The 19,409-nt window shown below is 38.8% G+C and overlaps 1 protein-coding gene across 1 annotated transcript in view; it reads right to left on the bottom strand.

The window, feature by feature from the left end:
• Positions 1-18,378, bottom strand: part of LOC147176484 (low-density lipoprotein receptor class A domain-containing protein 3-like) — a 62,849-nt gene extending 44,471 nt beyond the window's left edge. The window contains exons 1-2 of the mRNA XM_086074909.1: positions 17,971-18,378; positions 4,330-4,476 (exon numbers count right to left, since the gene is read on the bottom strand). Of these exons, the coding sequence (XP_085931035.1) occupies positions 4,330-4,476; positions 17,971-18,013 (190 nt within the window). The 5' untranslated portion in view covers positions 18,014-18,378. The remainder of the gene's footprint in view (positions 1-4,329; positions 4,477-17,970) is intronic.
• Positions 18,379-19,409: the final 1,031 nt, after the last annotated feature.

Here is a 19,409-nt window from a genome sequence, read left to right as displayed (position 1 = left end):
GGTCTGGATGTTTCTTGGGCTGGGGAGGAGTTCTGGTGGGGGGTGTCTGATCGGTGCTGGATTTCACCTTCCTTGGTTTTCTTCGGTCCCCTCGGGTCTCCTGGTGTTCGGTTTAGGTGAACGGTATGAGATTTTTTCTAATAGGTTTTCTGGTGAGCTAACAAATATACGCACGCACGCACGCACATACACATACTCACCCACACACACAAAAGAAGAAAAAAAAAAAAAGTTGAAACATGTTAAACTTTTGTCGCGGTCGCCGGGGCTTCAACCAATCAGCGAAGGTTTTATTGATGAGCCAATGAACGCAGGGCATGCTACACAGTGGGCTATCCAGCGAAAATGGATTACATAATTTCAGCAGCGTTAATCATTTTGTAAAAAAACAAAACAAAAACTATCATTTTGTACAATACTTCACGCGATCATTTCCGTGACGTCAACAAAAAGACCGGTGCATGAGAGCTTGTTGGTACAGGGTTCATTTGTCCGGTAAGTTTTCTTTACCGTTTTTGTATCAGTTAATAATAATAATAATAATAATAATACTGGATCATACTGGATTTGTGTTTACCGTACAATGGAAACGTTTAGATTCCCTCCAATTTTAATAGACAATCAAATCTGTCTCATCGCGTTTCGTGTGTTGAGACCTGCGAGGCGACGAGATACGTATTTCGCTGTCGTTTGTCGCCTCCCGTGTGTAGAGTTTGACATGGGAGGCGACGTGGTAAGTAATTCACTGTCGTTCCCAACCATTGTGTCCGGCTGTGGATCAATTGGCCCTAGGCCACCGGGAAAAGTGGTAAACTATTTCTAATAGTTTTACATCTTGATTTCTAAGCGCCTTTTCTGCACTTTATTTTCACTGCTCATTTTTAACTCCAGTTTGCCTACAAAATAAGACTGCTAAAATTAAACAACAACAACAAAAACTTAGCGTTCCTAAAGAAACAACATGCGATCAAGCGAGTCACCCATAGCCCATAGCATCATTACTAGCTATGGAGGGTGCACCTGATTTCGCTTACAATATACACAACACTACATATCATGCGCTACAAGCTACAAACAAGCAGCCTTTCATATCTCAGCCATGAGCAAAAATAGATTGCTGCATTGCTATTTAAAGGAATGGAAAAACAATCATGTGTAGGGGGAAAAAATGGAAGCGTGATATCTATCTTCCCTGTCTTTAATTTGCATACAGTTTTGGACAGGGTGTGAAATGGTTGGTAACCCAGTGAGTGTAATTTTTTGTGCCAAACATTGTGGGTCTGCAAATTGTATGGAAACATTGTTAATGTATAAGATGATGTTCCACTATTTCAGAACAGCAATTTCTTTAAAACGTAAATCTTGTTTTTTTTTTGTGATAACCTTTTGATCAGCTCTCTTTGCATTATGAGTCACACCCATTCACCCTGGCTGCCTATGCTTTTCCTTTCTCCCCTCTTGCCTGCTTCTGCTCTACCCAGACAAGGGCAAAGAGGCTAATCCTGGCTCGGAGGCCCAGTAGGCTCAGTCAGCTTTACTTCTTCTCTCCTCTGTCAGAATCTATTTTGCCTCTCCGTGTCATTTGGTATGAGGTCCTTTTGACCTCTGTTAGAAGAGTCTGTAAATTAGAGACATTGATTGGGATAGGCTCCAGTACTCCCACAATGCTTGTGAGGAATAATCGGTTTGGAAAACGGATGGATAGATGGATGATCTGTCCTTTATTTCAAATGATAGGGAATTCATGTGGAACAATATCCTGTGATAATTGTGGTCAAATTATGTTGGTACATATACAAACACATTTAAACATATATAAAATATTGAGCAAGACAAAAATATTGCGTAAACAATGTGTACTCATGACGATGATGATGAAGATGAAGCTGCTGTAATACAGTACATTCCTGTTCATCCATCCATCCATCCATTTTCTTAACCGCTTGTCCTCACAAGGGTTGCGGGGGGCGCTGGAGCCTATCCCAGCTGGCTTCGGGCAGTAGGCGGGGTACACCCTGAACTGGTTGCCAGCCAATCGCAGGGCACACAGAGACGAACAACCATCCACACTCACAATCACATCTATGGACAATTTGGAGTGTTCAATTAACCTGCCATGCATGTCTTTGGAATGTGGGAGGAAACCGGAGCACCCGGAGAAAACCCACGCAAGCACGGGGAGAACATGCAAACTCCACCCAGGAAGGCCGAAGCCTGAAAATAAATAAAGAAATAAATTAAGAAATTATGATGACATTTTGGAAAACTTAATTTACAGTTGAAAACTTTAACGAACTATTTACATAGCTAAGTTTTTAATTTAGCTTAACACATGCTGATGACCCTGGAAGCTCCCTGCAATTTCTGTTATAATTTTTAAACAAAGCTGTCAATAATTTATATGTTTAAAATTAAAAGAAAAAGTTTATTTTTATTGTTTTTATTTTTACGCTAATACTTTCTTTTTTACTGCAAATGAATATCGGCTTGAAATATTGGTTATCGGTCTCCTTGACTAGTAATAATTGGTATCGGTATCGACCTTGGAGAAACCATATCGGTTTATCATTAGTCCTAATCCATACTGATGGGTGAAGTGTAATGATGTCTCCACTATATGTTCTCCTTCCAAAATTCCATTTGTTTCAAACCCTTATTTCTTCTGAACAGCATCCTCCGTTATCTCTTTCTTGTCTTATAAAGCTCACAATGTTGCCCACTCCTGAGGTTTGGGAATTTTGTTAAGCAGTCACTTGACCTGATTTGAATTATAGTTGTATTGAATGCCACGGAAAAACTAACAAAACGAATGCTGTAATTTATCACAAGTGAACAGTTAAGTTACAGAGATTTCAGAATCATCATTCTTCATTTTCTATAATTTCATGCAAATTTCACTTAACAGAGATACAAGATGACTGATTCGCGTAGATGTGAGAATAAAAATAAAATAAAATGCTTTTGCTTTGACCAACAGAAAACCATGAGGACAAACTGATCCTGTCTAAATTAAGGCAAGCAAAGTTTAAGGAGGTGACAAAATTGAAGACAATAGTTATTCTTCCTAATTAAATGAGCTGTGCAAATCAAACTGGGGGGGGGGGGGGGTGTCCAGTCGTGACTTTCTGGTTGAAAATACACAGCACAGTATACTGCAAGCTAAGACTCAGGCATCAGTTGATGAGATACAATTATCATGTAAAGAGGGGCGGGGAGAAATATATATATTAATAAAGGTTCCATTTTTTCCATTTTGTGGGGCCAGTAAGTCTGTTCACAAGTCACTCTACACCAGTAATGTGTTATGCAGCGGGCTTTGGCTTTAGAAGTTTATATAGCTCCAGAGGCACCAAGTGGATGGATCCATACATTATCTACTGTATGTCGCTTGGCACATATGTCCTTGGCAGCATACCCGGAGCTGAAACATACGAGACACTCACTCATATTCAGCCATATTCCCATCTGCAGGCTTTTTCATCATCAAGTCATCATTACGTGTATAGGTTTTCAGTCTGTGGGTGGAATATGGACTACCAAAACAGATACAGTAAGAGCACACAAACTCCACATGCTGTCCAATAATAGTATGACAATATATATATATATATATATATATATATATATATATATATATATATATATATATATATATATATAAATCAATAAATAAACAAACAAATAAATAAATAAATACTCTGTCCATCCATCCATCCAAAATGTTTCATCCATCCCAAATTTTTGTTTTGGACGTTGGGGAAGAAGATCGAATGCCAAGAGAAAACAAGAACAGGAGGGAAAAAAAACGTGCAAACTCCAAACAGAAAGTGTCACAGCTCAGTGTTTGATGCTAACCACTGGACCACTTTTCCACCTGAGAAACAAACATTAGAGTCTATTGTTTTTCGTTATTCTTATCCTTCTTTCCTCTTCCTCCATCTTTACCAGCTAAAAATGCACAAAGGGCCTCTCTCTGTGCAACGTTCAACAAGGTAACGGGGAGTAATTCTGCGACAACAGAATTAATTGTTTGTTTGTTTCCCCCCCGGCGTTGGCGCTGGCTTTCTGGTTTCATCACAGGTGCATATCACGCCCCAAACACAATGTTGCTCTGTGGTTGGTTCGGATCGGTGGAATGCAATGGGCTCGGTACAAGATGTATTCTCAGGAGTTTGTGAACTCACAAATACCGCGAGAATTCATCTTGCAGAGCAAGGTTACCATTTTACTACTACATGGCCAAAATTTGCTATAGTAAAAAATACTAGCAAGGATTCCTTTTTTAATGGCTAGGATTGACAAAACCATGATCAAATACAGTGGACTTACGGCAGCCTTTCTCGTCACTCTTGTCAAAGCAATCGGGCAATCCATCACATTGCCACCCTCCCGGGACACACTTCCCATCTCCACACATGAAATTTCCAGGGATGTTGCACTCTGTGGTGAAGTTATTCCCTGGAAGCAGCTGGCTCTCTGAAAACAAAAAAAGCAGATACAAGAAACTGAGACTGACGACCATTGCAGAAAGAAATTCACCTGCAAGATGGATTTAATTTGCATTCATCAACCCCAAAGTCAAATACTGTTGTTCATCTCCATTCTTAAAAAAATTAAATCGCAAAAATATTACGAAAAATTATATCAGAAGACATTACACACAATACATAACAACAAGGCACATATTTATGCACTGACTCTGGTTTCACAAATCAGCCAGGGCATTGTCTGAGGCATTTTACTGTGCTTAATAGGCATAAATGTGAAACATGGCCTTTTAGCTGAGATCTGACACCACGGAGCAAGCAATAATGAGTGTCGCACTGACCAGGGAATGGTGTTATGCAGCTCTGCTGAAAATGGGTGTACGGATGGCTAGCTTCATTGCGCTTAAAAGACTCAGGAGCTATGCCTGCTGCCAAGAGATTTGTGCCTTGAAGCCATTAGTGACCTATTGGCATAACGAACTTCAATTGCAAAAATGTGCAAGAGTAAGCATTTTCTTACATCAAGAGTGCTTCAAAACAAGCTGGGGATTAATCAATTCATCGATTATCAAACTAATCGACAACAATTTTAATCAGAGTAATAGTCGGTGTTCTTTAACTTTAAATTGTCAAAATCATTGGATTTCAGCCTCTCAAGAGTAATTATTGGTTTCTGTTGTGCTGTCCTTCATGAAAGAAGACCAATTATTTTGTGTTTAATCAAAATAAGACATAAGGCATAAGACATGCCTTATGCTTCTGAGGGGTAAAATGTTTTGTAATAAACTTTAAAAATGCAAAAATACAATTTATATTTGATTATTCTATGAATTAATGGAATAAATGATACAGCCAGAGCTGCAAGCAGCTATAAAGGGCCCTCGCAGCCCGGGCCACTTTGGGGTACTTGCAGGTTGGGGTAGTGTCACATTCGAAGCCAAATTTCTTTGAAAATGGCATAATAAACCTTTACATATGGATTGTTTTGTTTTGTTTTTTGGCCAAGTGTGACGAGTGTGCAAAGCTCAATGAGTTTTGGTCAATGTTAAGACCCTCAAAAGTCATTCTATATTTTTGGGCAATGAGTTGCCTTGATTGGCATTTTTTTTAAGTACATATATACACATCGTCGTTAGTTTTAATCATAGCACAATATTGCTTTTATTGTCCATAGAGGGCATTAAAAAAATATAAAAAGTACATATGTATGGATAGGTCTGATGCCACTGAACATTTTGAGTGGTGAAAAGTAAAAGAATATTCACAAATGACTTAATTATCACACTTACAAAGCGTATCCAAATTTTGTAAAAAAATACTGCATTTTTTTTTCCGCCCCCAAGGGTTAGGTGGCGCTATATTTAGAACCAACTATTGTCATAGAGATACCTTCAGGTCATGACGATAAACATACATGTGAAGTTTGGGAATTTTGGGACCATGTACTGGGGAGTTAGGGGGCGCTAGTGAATCATTATTTGTAAAAATCGCACTCTGTACTCTGTACTCTGTGAAAGCGCTATATGTAACTGCTGCCAGTGACCAAATTGCCTAAAGACCTGACTTTGAGGTGAAATTCAGGGCATAAGAAATGCTTGCCAGTAAGAGAGTAGCAAAAAAAATGTTTTCATCATTCACAGATGAAGAGAAAATAAGAGGAATAATGATAATACCATCAGCAGGAAACAGCATTCACCTTTGACACGGAACCATGCTAAAAGACTACAAAGGGTCGGCTGTTTGAGAGACATCAAGACAATTACACAATTGGATTGGAGGCATGAGAGAAAGCACAGAAGAATATTTGTGTTGTGTGTGTTTGTGAGGGGGCCAAAAAAGATCATGTATTCCATGATTCTTGAACATTGCCAATAATAACCTTAGCAGCACCTTTCACAACCTTGTTGTGAGTCCTGTCACGTTGCACACTTGAGTGACTTAACCCTTTTCCTGAATGTCAAGACAGTCGAAGGTTTAAGATGGACTAGTTGCAGGGCTTTACTATTGAGGAAACAAACATGCCCCCCTCATTATTTCAGGCCACCACTCATTACAGTTAACCAATCATGACTGAGAACAACGAAATGCTCACAAGGGAACATGGATGATTTCAATGGAAATGACAGCAAGCAAACCTTCTGATTCATTTATTCTTACCATGCTTTGTCACATTACATGATGCTGAAGAAGTTAACAACGGTGGTAACATATCGCAAGCACAGATTTGCTGGCGATAAGGCAGAGATAGCACCCGGTGCTATGTGTGAAGGCTAGTGGCACGGTTAGCAGCCTTTAAAGGGACTGCAACATGAAAAATCAACTTTTTGGAGCTTTTAGCCATGTTAAAATGCTAATTCCTCACTAAAAACATGACCAAGTTGTGTTTCCTCCATTCGCCCCTGTATGAGAAATTCTACGTTATTTTGCTCTCCAAACACCAGCCCCTCCCAACCTGAGAAAACGGTTGACGTCATTGCGTGCGGCCCCACCCTCACACCGCCTCTGCGGACTAAACGCATTTGTATAGCGATTAAAAAAACTGGAAATTATGTTGTTACCGTTTCGGTCATTGTTTTCCAAAGATAATCAGTCTTCTTTCATGAAGGACTTCAGAAATCAGTGAATAATTACTGTTGATATGCTGAAATCAGAGGATTTGGGCAATTTTAAATTGAAAAATGGCTCAAGACAATTACTCTTTTATTAAAATAGTTGATGAATTTTTTTAATCGATTACTCGAATAATTTTGACAGCTCTAAATAATTAGCAAAACAGTGTAATGTAATCATTTTCTCTGGGTGAAAAGTAAATCCTCAAAATCATAACAACTCACCTGACGTTCATGTACAAAGAAAATCCAACACATCCATCTGAAAAATCATGATGCAAATGAAGAACATACAGACAAGACTGAAGTAGTCTTTTCTGTGGCAGTAACAATTTACAAAATTGCTGCCATTGACTGTAACAACAAAAAGTGAAAATCAATTTCTCAGCCTGTTCCTGCACCTGGGTATAAACATAATTTCAAATGAGTTGTAAATTGAATGTACTGTAATGTAATGTATTTCGCAACCGGGTTTAACTGGCAATTTACATATTTTTTTGCATAAGGAAGTTTGGAAAGTGAATTGAGTGAGGAAAAATGTCATTACAAGTGTTAATGTAAAGTTTAGAGAGTGAGGGAAAAGGATCGGATGTTCATAACCAAGCTCTGAATAACAATACCCAAGCCTTCACACGTTCTAAGATAAAGAGCACACTTTTAAAATATACACTACTCTCAATGGGCTGGAGACATAATCAGGCTCTGTGGAGCAGCAGGAGGTGATTTTGCTGTTTCACTGAGGATGTGTGTATGGTGTGAGTGTGTTTGTGTGTGTGCGTGCATGAATGGAGAGGATTCTCCATTCTGTTACTTAAACTCACTGAAGCCTGCAGTAAAAGTAAGCACTAGTGTAAAGCTGGCCTTCATCAATTAAAGACACCCTACACATGCACACGGGCAAAATAATTCACAAAGCAGCAGATCAAGTCTGGCCTTAATGAGGGTCCGATTTATAAGGAAGCCATGCATGCAAACAGACAGTTAAGTGAATCATACTGTATGTGCACAAGAGAATTGCCTTTCCCAACTATTTCCCTGCCTCAAACAGACACTGGGTTCCCTATTCCCATCCTTAGCTTTTTCTTTCTATAGCTTTTCTTTGTTGCTTTTCTTGTTACCAAGTGCCCAAAATTGCCACACAGTTCATTTTGCGCGTTTTAAATACTGCACGTGAAAGGCAGGTGCAAACCAGTACAACAAGCAGTGCCTGCACTAGACTGGTGCACTCACTGCATTGTGCAGGCAAAACGAGAGGCGGCGGAAATAACTGATCTGTTTGTGTGAACATTTTTGAAATCTCAAAAACTTGTTAGGATACATCTTCTATTCAGTAAAATAATTTTAGAGCCTGTGAATGATATCAGGGCTTGCAGCCAGTCACAGTCAGGAATCATATTATGACAAAACTCCTTTCATCATTTCCTTGCATCCGGATCATTCAGTGTACTGTGACTGTGTTGCCCTCTCCCAGGAGCTGTTTTCCAGTTGTGATGACCCAATTTTTAAACGCAATGTTATGCAGTTTCCAGCCACTTGTGTTTTTTTTTTTTTTTTTAATAAATTGATTAATACATAACATGAAACTAATAATTCCATGGCCAGAAAAGGTCCCGATTCAAATATATGGTTATACATCTTATGTCATGTATGCCCTAAGACTTGTTTTCATCTTTTTTCAGTACCAGAGTTGAGGGGGGGGGGGGGGGGCGTTTCCTTCAGCACCGTACCTGCGGCACATTACAATCAACGGACTTTAAAAGGGCGTTGGAAATCGTTCGCTGGTGTCCGATTATTCTTTTGTTCACTAAAATTAAATTAAAAATACATTTCCACTTACTAATGATCGTCACATTATTCATCACATTATTTTCCTCTCTAAAAATTTAGGGAGATTTTAGACAAATCTCGAATGACCTGTTAAATATTAGGCAACCTCCCTCTCTACCCTTGGCGTTTGACTCGGCATGAGACTCATTGTTTCAATGTTTTATGGTGCGTGCTGTATTTTGTTATTAATTTATTATTTATTTTATTTACTTGTGTTGTTTTATTCGCTTATTCATTTAACCACTTATTATATTTATTAATTTATTTGGTGTCATTTTTGTTTTACCTGTCTTTATTCCATGACTGATTTTTACTCCACGTACAGCACTTTGTATGAAATTAAAGTGAATGAAATTAGTTGAATAGTTTTTGGTCTGTGAGACAAAGTGACATCAGAACCACAGTTGTGATTTTGCCGACTGCACAATGAGTATGCTCAGTTTATCAAAGTGTGCGATCATCACATCGATTAGACTGCCGTTGAAAAGTAGAGATGCCTCTAAATGCAGCCGCTAACACTGTTAGCGCGCTAACACTGTAGACGCCCAAAACACTGGCAAAGTTGTTTTCTTGACTTTGGTCGCAGTAATTTACGGCAGACACACATTCTGTAAGACGAGTCAAGTCATCCGTTGCACCGCGACAGGCAAAACGCTCCCAGGAAAAACTTCAAAATAAAAGCATGGCATTGCGCTCCACATATTACTTGGTATGGGAAGGTTTATTTTGAAGTTGACCTTCTCTCCGCATTGGTGGTGTTTTACCAGACATGTCAAATATTCCCCACAATGTTAACTGTTTACTTAGCTGGATTTGTCATTGTGCTGTTTCAATACAAGACCAGCCCTACTCTGCTTCTGATTTGATAGTGGCTCTTACGCTGGAAATCCGGCACCGTGCCAGAGTACTTTAAGCCCTGGAGACACCATCTCCTCTCACTCAAACCATCCACCCACGCAAAGTACACAAAAATAAAAAGCCAAAAAAACGGCAACCGCCTGAAGATTTCCTCTTTCCTCGCTCTGATTTTCGCCGCGCCGTGCTTGGGTGACGTCACGGGAGAAACCGTCACACAGCGATCGAAACGCAAAATGGGTCGTACACCGGCTGAGAGGACGGTTCCTGTAAGTCCCTACCCCCCTCCCTATCCCCGAACGTCCTGAAGTGGAAACGGGGCTATTCAAAAGCAACCTTCAAGTTACTACGAACTTATGGTAGGCTTTCAGAAGAGGAAAATGGTGGTGCACAAGAACTGCTCTTCTCCCTAGCATGACCAAACCTCAGAAATTTGTGACAATGCATGGATTAGAGACCAAAAAATCAAGGGTAATGCAAATGACAAACCTGCATATGTTTCATGAAAGGTAATATTTGATAACATAGTATTTCCACACCAGTATTTTCAAAAGTATCGGAATCCATTAACATCATCTTGGGTTTATGTCACAAAAAGTAGTTGCTGAATTCAGGTTTAGTTATAAAGGCAGGCCATTCACTATTTAGACAAAAAGTAATCTTCTGCAAGAGTAGACTTGTGCCCAAAATAACTAGACAAAGCAAATCAGTAGTCTCCCTAAGCATATTATATCTGTTCAGAATCTATGCTTTGGACTATCATGGCCCAACTACTGTAAATAACAACACCAACACCTTTTATCATTAATTGTTGGTGCAGTGAGTTGGTTTTGGTGCATGACAATGCCGCGTGACAAGAATGTGGATAATGAAGACTATTGATGGAACTAGAATCCAGTCCAATCTTACATCGTTGTATCCACTGCCTCCATGTTACACTTCAGACTGTCCGGGATTTGATTGGTGCCTTGGTCTAGCCCCGGGAGGCCATCTGTCATCAAGAACATGCCAACGCAATGTAGGGAGTACATACAAGAACATGGAGGCCAATGGGCCAGACACACTACTGAGTTGGTTTGGAAATTCACATATATTAGATTCGCCTGTGAACTAATTATTCCACATTGATTATGAAAATGTTTGAATTTCCATTAATCATTCTTGTTCTTAGATTATGTTAATCTAAAATAATTATGATACATAATTGAAAAAGCTGTTCATCTAAAATATTTAATGAATTGAGATCTAAAATGACGAGCTTAATTGAAGCTCCACTTTAATTATTTTCAGTGTTTCAAATACAGCGTTTCAAATACACGATGAATCATCAGAGGAATATATGTTAAGAGGGAGGAAGAAGAAAAACCTTTGGCATAAAAAGAGGTACATTAAATAAGGCAAAATATACCGCCTTTGTCTTCTAGACTACAAACTGGTAATTAATTAACTCCCAGTTGTGTAGTCAGGCCAAAGAGTCACTACAGAAGTTGGAAATCACAAGAAATTAGCTACATCTACCGAACCCGAGAGCAAAGCAAGCGAGATTGGGAAAAAGAAGGATCAACACGCAGAGAGAGCAAAATCCAGCAAAAAAATAGAAGGATGTGCAACAGAGAGACTATGACCATAGTGTGCATTTTCTTAAAAAAGAAAAAAGGCAGATAATAGACAGTGTTTAAACTGGCAGATGATGTTGTAACTAAAAGGCCATTCCCCTAAAATGACCATCTATGTGCTGTCTGTAAAAGGCCAACTCAGACACAGAAGTGAGATGACAAGCAAAGACATTAATAAGATGAGAAATGTCATGAGAGTGGTAGGTGGTGAATTTGTTCTTCTGGTAATGACAGTCAGAGCTACGAGGTCACAGAAAATGATATTTCTACTTAAATCCATTGAGATTCTCTAGCAAAAATGTGAGGTTGAAGTCAATGCGTCTCTTCAATGAATTTTCCTATACACACCCTATTTTTGAGCTGCAGATTTTGCTCAGTTAAGGTACAGCGTTTGTTTTGATTTTTATTTATATATTTTTAAATTTTCGCCGTGATATTTTTGCTCAAGGTTATCATACCGTCAGAATATGATATCGACCCATGCCTCGTTGGAGGTAGCATTTAAATTGTATGCAGTCAAACAAACACGACCAGATGAAATTCTTACTCACAAACACCAAAGAAAAGGTCGCATATGTGACCATTTTGGATGCAGTCTTGAGCTCGGCTACTATTATAAAATGCAACAAATTTGAACGTTTGTGCACGGTGTATTTTCATATGCACATTTGTCCCTGTGTGAAGTTTTAAATATGCATAATTATGAAGACTGTTTGGTACATTTATGTCTAGACTTGCACATTTTAATAAACATGTACATGTTTGAATGTGTGCAGGCGCAGTGAAAAATCTGTGACTTCCTGCAGAGGTCAGTGAAGGAGGAATCTATCATAATAGGTTGGTGTGCTGTTCCTTCAGGGCAGATGAGCTCCTGATCCAAAACCGACATGGTAGGGATAAGAACCCATGACGGTGAAATGTGATGTTTACCTGCTTGACTGATTTTGAACCTATCACAGGCTGTGCAGACATGTTGGTCAAGAATTTAGAAATGTGTGCATTTAGACATCCAAATATGAAATATTTCAATTACATCACCAATAAAAAATCTAATCAGGGGTGTACAAAAATTTTCTGTGCTTGTTATTTAATGGCCTTTTCTTTTCTTTTTTTTGCTCGACCCACCAACCTCATGGATGAACTTGGCCTGATCACAATGATACATTTATATTATTATTACAATGATACAATCATTGTTAGTTGCAAACATCTCAGTAAGCAGACAATAATGTGCAAGGCATGACTTGGCACTTTAAGTCCGGTCAGGTTGCTATAATTCTACAAAATCTTCTGTATGCAATTTCTGTTATTCTGTAAAACATATTCTTACGGCATATGTGTGCACTATCAACATTTAGTATGTCCTCTAAGTCTAGGCTTGCAAACCAGTGACTGTCAAAGAGGTATTGTGATTAAGATTAAGTATGCATGAGGCCACTAAACCATAACACACCAAAATTAAACACAACATTGTCATCACCACATGCATTTGGCAGCCCACTTTAGATGATAACATGTTGGATAGCCATCCATCATCTATGCCACTTAACCTGAGCACTGTGAGCAGGGTGGCAGGGATGCTGGCTGGAGCCTATCCCAGCTGACTTATGGTAGAGGGCAGGTATACGCCACAAACATAATTGGGCAGTCAATCAACGCCAATGCAGTATTTTTCTGTTGCATGTTGTCCACTTAAAGTTTCACCTCATTTAACATTTGATCAATCACATGATGAGCCAGAGAGATATACCGGCAGTAGACGAGATGAGCTGCCTTGTTATGACCAACATTTCTACTTTGATGCAATTTAAAACAAAAAAAAACACACAATTTGAAAATGTTTTAAAACACGTTAGAAATATTGACAAAAAACATGAAACTTTTAACACTGCTAAAAAAAAAATGATATCCAGGACTGTACAAAAATCGTAGAGACTGAAAAGATGTGTTGTTTATAATTTAAACCTGGATATTTTGTTTGACGTCTCAACCACTAATACTGGGAATTGAGGATGAAAGCCCAGTGAATTATGTATTGTAACTCTTTGATTATGCAATGTGTGTTTTTGCAGTTTTTGAAGAAGAAAAAAATCAGCCCTAAAAAATCAGTTATTTTGTTTCTACTTTTTGTTGCTGGTATTCTTGCTTATCACAGTGAATAATATGAATGAATAAAAATTACAAACATACCAAATAAAGTGAAAATGCGTTTAAATCCAGGTTAAAAACTATGCAATTTTGAATGAGTCTTTTCCCATACCTATGATTTAAGTCTTTCAATATTTTTTAAATAATGTTTTTGAAAATCTTACTCTTGCATTGTATGCTCTTTAGTCATTTTAGTAAGCTTTTTTTTCTTTCTTTACTTTTCCTATTAAAACTCTTTCACTCTGTAAATGCTTTTAAATGTTTAACGTACGGTTTGGTAAGCATATAGAGTATGAAATGAACTATAAAGCAGTGATTCTACTTTTCTTCACTCACTGAAGCACTGTTTTGCTGCAAATTGGAATAAGTTTCCAACAGATGTGAAGTAAGCCCCAAGTGTCAATACAATTTATAATTTTTTATTTTGAAGTTGTTTCCAGAAGCGTGTTGTCATGATATAAGGGCTGACGACATGCTAGTCTCTTCAGAGTTCGTGAACAACGGCAATATAAACGCACCAAACTGTTGCAACGGACGTCAGTAACACAACTTCGTCCTGAAGTCACGTACAAGCTCCAGTTATGAGCGCTAAGACATAATTATGATGACATTGTATTGTACGGCGCCTGTTGCCAGCGTTTAGCGGCGACTGCTAGCTAACAGTGAGCTACCAACACCAAGCAGCAAGCTAGCCGCGTTAGCAAGCAGCGGCAAAGTGCTTCAGCCGTCTGATTACTTTACAAAGGTGCAAATACTACAGCCCGTAGACAGCTGCGGTAGGCTTCAGCGCGACCCTCGTGAGGATTAGCGGTTTAGGAAATGGATTGATGGACTGTGCACACTTTGATGCTGACAGCCTGACTAATTTGCCGTTCCTACTGATCACTTATTAATAAATCAGGCTTACTCAAATGTGCTATTTATTTAGCCAACAAAATCGCTATAGTGGGGTCTGATGCCACTTTAGTTCCATTGACCAAAATCTATGGGGAGGGATTTGTGTTAAATCTCACTGTTTCAGAGGAAAATAGTGTGCTGACAAGCACAGTTTAAGCAATAAAAAAAAAAATCTAAAAATCTAAAATCTAAAAATGAAAACCAGTTGTTTGTTAACTACTACATGCAAATGTGTTTGCCTTGTGTATTTATAATTGTTTTTTAACCAAGAAAGTATACACACAGGTATATTTTTATTTCTATCCATATACCCGATTATTTGTTAGAATTTTGAGTAGGATATCCGAATACCACAATATTCGATAGCTGCAGCCCTAATAATATTAATTTTGACTTGTTTTGAGGCATGCCCCCACACAAGTTCTTTCACCACACACCGCTGTCAAAACTAGCTTACACCCCACAAGTCATACTGCACACGCTGCACCCTACCTTAAAAATAATATATATTATTATAAATTCTGCTTGGTCCAAAAGTAACTTACATAATTATAGTGGTTCAAATATTTGTCTTAATATTTTTAAATGTTCAAACGTGTTCTTGTTTTGAACAAAAATTATGTGTTATTACCAAAATAATCATGGTTATTATTTTTTTCCATTGAGCAGCCCTACTTTTTCCTATTAAAATAAGAAATCAAATACTAGTGTGTGTTCATGTGTGTGCGTGTTTGTTGTTGTTGGGTGTGGGGAGGGGGGGGGGGTTTAGGGTGGCGGCGGGGGGTTCATATTAGCGACTTTTAGACCATATGACCCAGCCCTACATTTTGTATGTATTAAATTTTAGGAAACTCTTGTTTAATGTACTGCTCGAGTAATACGGCACTGGATGCATTGTGCAAATATCAGTCTAAAATAGACTGTCAACAGCTTAAGTGCCTTGGTGTCTATGAGACAACAACAAAATAGCAAATGACTACTGATGATGGGGACAGTAGGCTGGCCAGCTGTCACTCTGCCTGAGCAGCAAAAACAGCACAAGGGACAAATACAATGTCCTTCTTCTCTCATAGAGTGCATGTTTTATGAAGATAAAGTGCAGAAACCAAAGCATTTAAGTAGAGCAAACTGGAGCTAATGTGCTGTAGTAAGAATAAAACAAGCTCCAACTCATTGACACCAGTGCCACAACATCTTTCGAGACTGTACTAGTCCTTAGAAAGTGAAAAACATGGTTTGTTTGGCTTTTTTTTGTGCTAGCGTACTGGAAATCAGCATGACTTGCTTGCTTTAGTGGTTGGTACATTTACAGAGGTTCAGTAAACTGCATCTTAGCAGAGGCATATTTCATAAGCAAAAAATACAGTTTTATATTAAACAAATAAAAGACTGATATTTTATCTTTGATTTGCCATTCTTTATCAGTCAATATTTCCCTCTGCCTTTTACTGCTCTAAGCATGCCTCCTATCTTGCTTATTTTGCGCGTTCACAGACGCAAGGATGTGAGGCTGCTGCAGATTAACTTCCAGATAAAGGATGTTTAAATTGTTAAAGTACACAACAGTATAATAAAGGGGAGAAGATATGTGAGTTTGACACAAGGGATGTGTAGGGACGAGCTGTCTAGGTAGGATACGGCTAGAACATGAGTATTCTATTGAGAAAACACAAACCTTTGTGCACGTTTAGTTCATGAGACCACATTGTACGGTCCATTGATTCTGATTTTTAAAAAAAATCATATATTTTCTGCAGAAGATATTCACTACTGCTTTAGTGCATGCATAAACACGGGCTCATTCACTTATAAACGTGTAGGAATATTTTGGGTTGTGCAATGAAATTCTATTAGTATTTCAATTATTACACACCACGATTACTAAATCGGCATAATATCAAAAAAAAAAAAAGATTATTAATACTAGGATTAAAACCAGTCTTTGGCATTTCTGCCTCAGATACCCGCTTAGGAAGTTGTAGTCAAGCCAATGCGGTGAGAAAGCCAACTTCAAAATAAACCTTGCCTTATACCAAGTAATATATTGAGATAAAAGCCTTGAAATGCTTTTATTTTGAAGTTGTGGTGTCATGGCGTAAGGGCTGACATGACTTGTCTATTTAAAGTTTGGGCATCTATATTGCCATCTGTTACGACAGATGTCAGAAACATAAGTAAAAAAATAAATAAGTTGATTAAATAAAAATAAAAAACAGTTGGTTGTTCATTAGTGCAAATGTGTTTTTTGTCTTCTGTATTTATAATTGCTCTTTAACCAGGCAAGAATATGAACTTTTTAAATGTTTATACAAATGCTTGACTATTCAATAAATTTTTCAGTATTTAAATACCAAAATATTCGATAGCCGCAGCGGGTAGATGCCACGGACTTCACACACCAACGCCGATTCCGGCCACTGCTGCGATACACAGGCTGGGTTAGCCCAACACAACCCAGCGTCTGAGGTCTTTGAAATGCTTCGGAGAACTGAGACAGAAACACTACACAATCGCACCCATCGAAGAAAACGCGCAACCGAGGGGCACAAGAGCGGAAGCACAAGCAACGGTACACGGCCCACACGTGCAAACAGCAACCGGAAAAAACGCTGGTGTGTGGAACCTGGAAGTCCCGTCTCCTTCTTGGCATATAGCCCGTAATATTAATTTTGAGTTGTTTTGAGTTACTCCGCCACGCCCCCTACCAAAGATAGCAAGCCTTGCCCGCAAGCAACACTGCACAAACTGCACTAAAACTCACAAGTTTTTGCTAACATATATATATTTATAAATTGTGTTTGGCCAAAAGAAACTTACATAATTAGTGTTTCAAAATAATTTTTTTGTCTTAATATTATTTTTAAAATGTTTAATCATTTTCTTACTTTGTACCCCCAAAATTTTTTGACTAATCGCTTCACTTATTACCAAAATTATTATTATTATTATCGAGCAAACCCTGGGAATATTTGTTCTCTGCCCACAAGTTGAGCATTAAAAAATCGTTAAATCAGTCTTAATTTTACCAGAGTATTTGCTTTAAAACGGCAATTCTCCTACATTGGGACAGCAGGTACAACTTTTACCAGTTCTACCGAGCAGAAAAACAGCACAAATGAAGAAGAAATCAATTGCCAAGTGTCCCGTTATGAACCGTGGTTAGCCCGCCTACGTAAGCTGTGCATGGGCCCGGCTGCCATGGCCCGCCCGGGGAACAGTTTGTCAGTGGCCTCGCTTCTGCGATCTCCCCTCGGGGTAAATCGCACACTGGAAGGATGGAAAGCGTGTAGTGTTGCTTGAACAATGCGTTTGTCGCTAGTCACTCATACATGAAGGGAGCACAATCGTTAAACAATACGACACTTGGCTATATTCACGCCAGAAATGCACGTTCTCTCGAGAGGGATAAAAAGTTATTCAGTTCTTCGGCGGAGAGATACAAAACACCACATCGCCCCCTCCTCTTTACTATCCGGCGGCCACCCGCGCATCTTAAACCATTAGATTACGTGTAAACTTTCAAAAACTTACCAACTGTTCTCGAGCCGAGTAGAATATACCAGATCCACATCATACGCGCTACTTTCCCCCCAGACTTGATTTTTCCTGGCCAAAAGCTGGGGTGAAAAACTTCCTCGGCGAGGCTAACTCACGCCTGGTGGACTTTAGAACGGGAACTACTTTACCACCGTTCGCGTTAAAGAGAACATTATTGCCATTTTGTGGAGAAGCTCGCGTTGGGTTGAAAGTAATGGCGTTCGGGTTCGGGAGAAGGGGGCAGCCTGAACGTGGACGGTCTTCTTCGGGGTAGAGGCTGCCTGGCAGGCTGAGGTCGCTCCTCGGTTGTTGTTGAGAGTCGGAGGCGGAGACAGCGAGCCGGCTGCAGGGGTCGGCCTTCTGTGATGGCGGTTCCCCAACTGCGGTAGGGACCCTTCCCATAAGGTGCTTCCCTGCTGTCACTATGCAAACTGACTCATTGCATTGAGTATAACATACTAATACATATGTGATGAACACCCCACCCACCCACACCCCACCCCAAAAATATTTTCTCAAATATATTTAATCAATGCATTAATACTTTACATTCAGTGGTGACAACAGTGGTACTTCTGAGCATGATAGAACATGATGATAACTGTATTGGGGAGTAACGCAATACATAGGCTACATATTAACTCATTCACTGCCATTGACGGCTATAAACCTCCCAAATTCATTTTGAACTATTTCTATTAGTTTAATTTTTTTTCCAGTTTTGAGTATGAACATGTACATTTAGAACAGATATAAAATTTGTGATTAATCATGAGTTAACTGGTGAAGTCATGCGATTAATTACAATTAAAAAAATGTTATCGCCCGACGAGATGATTATTAAAAATTAGGGGCGTCAGGCGATTTCAATTTTTACTCGTAATTAATCGCATGGCTTCAATTGTTAACTCACAATTAATCACAAATTTTATATCTGTTCTAAATGTATAATAAAAAAAATCTAGGTTTTCATACTCTTGTTAAAAGTAGAAAAAAATGATAAACTAATAGAAATAGTTAAAATAATTTTTTTGACGTCTATAACCGTCAATGGCAGTGAATGATTTAACTCATTCAAACACACAAAGATTAAAATGTAACCATCTGTAATCCATTACAGGTGCAAAACAAACAAACGTAATCAGGTGACAAGTAGTACAATCATTAAAAACGTAGATTATTTTGCAGGATTACATTTTTTTTATTCAGGGAGAGAGACACCAGCAGTCTTAGCCTGCTTTCCAACTAGTTGTCCAACCTTTCTTGGAGTTCAGTGGACAACTGGTCATAGCCTGGTCTCTGGATATGTGTTAGGCTTTAAGGATCTTTGTGTAGTTAGTCACTTTTTTACTCATGACTGCCACCTCTGGCCCAAAGCGTAACTGCAGCATCTGTGTCAGGCTCGTTCTTGGTGTTCATGCGAGTACGTGTAC

Source organism: Leptonotus elevatus, chromosome 4 (genome assembly GCF_054856555.1).
Source record: "Leptonotus elevatus isolate MCC_2025b chromosome 4, RoL_Lele_1.0, whole genome shotgun sequence".
NCBI classification, from domain to species: domain Eukaryota; kingdom Metazoa; phylum Chordata; class Actinopteri; order Syngnathiformes; family Syngnathidae; genus Leptonotus; species Leptonotus elevatus.
The sequence above is the reverse complement of the archived record's forward strand: the minus strand, read 5'-3'. Positions and strand labels throughout refer to the sequence as shown.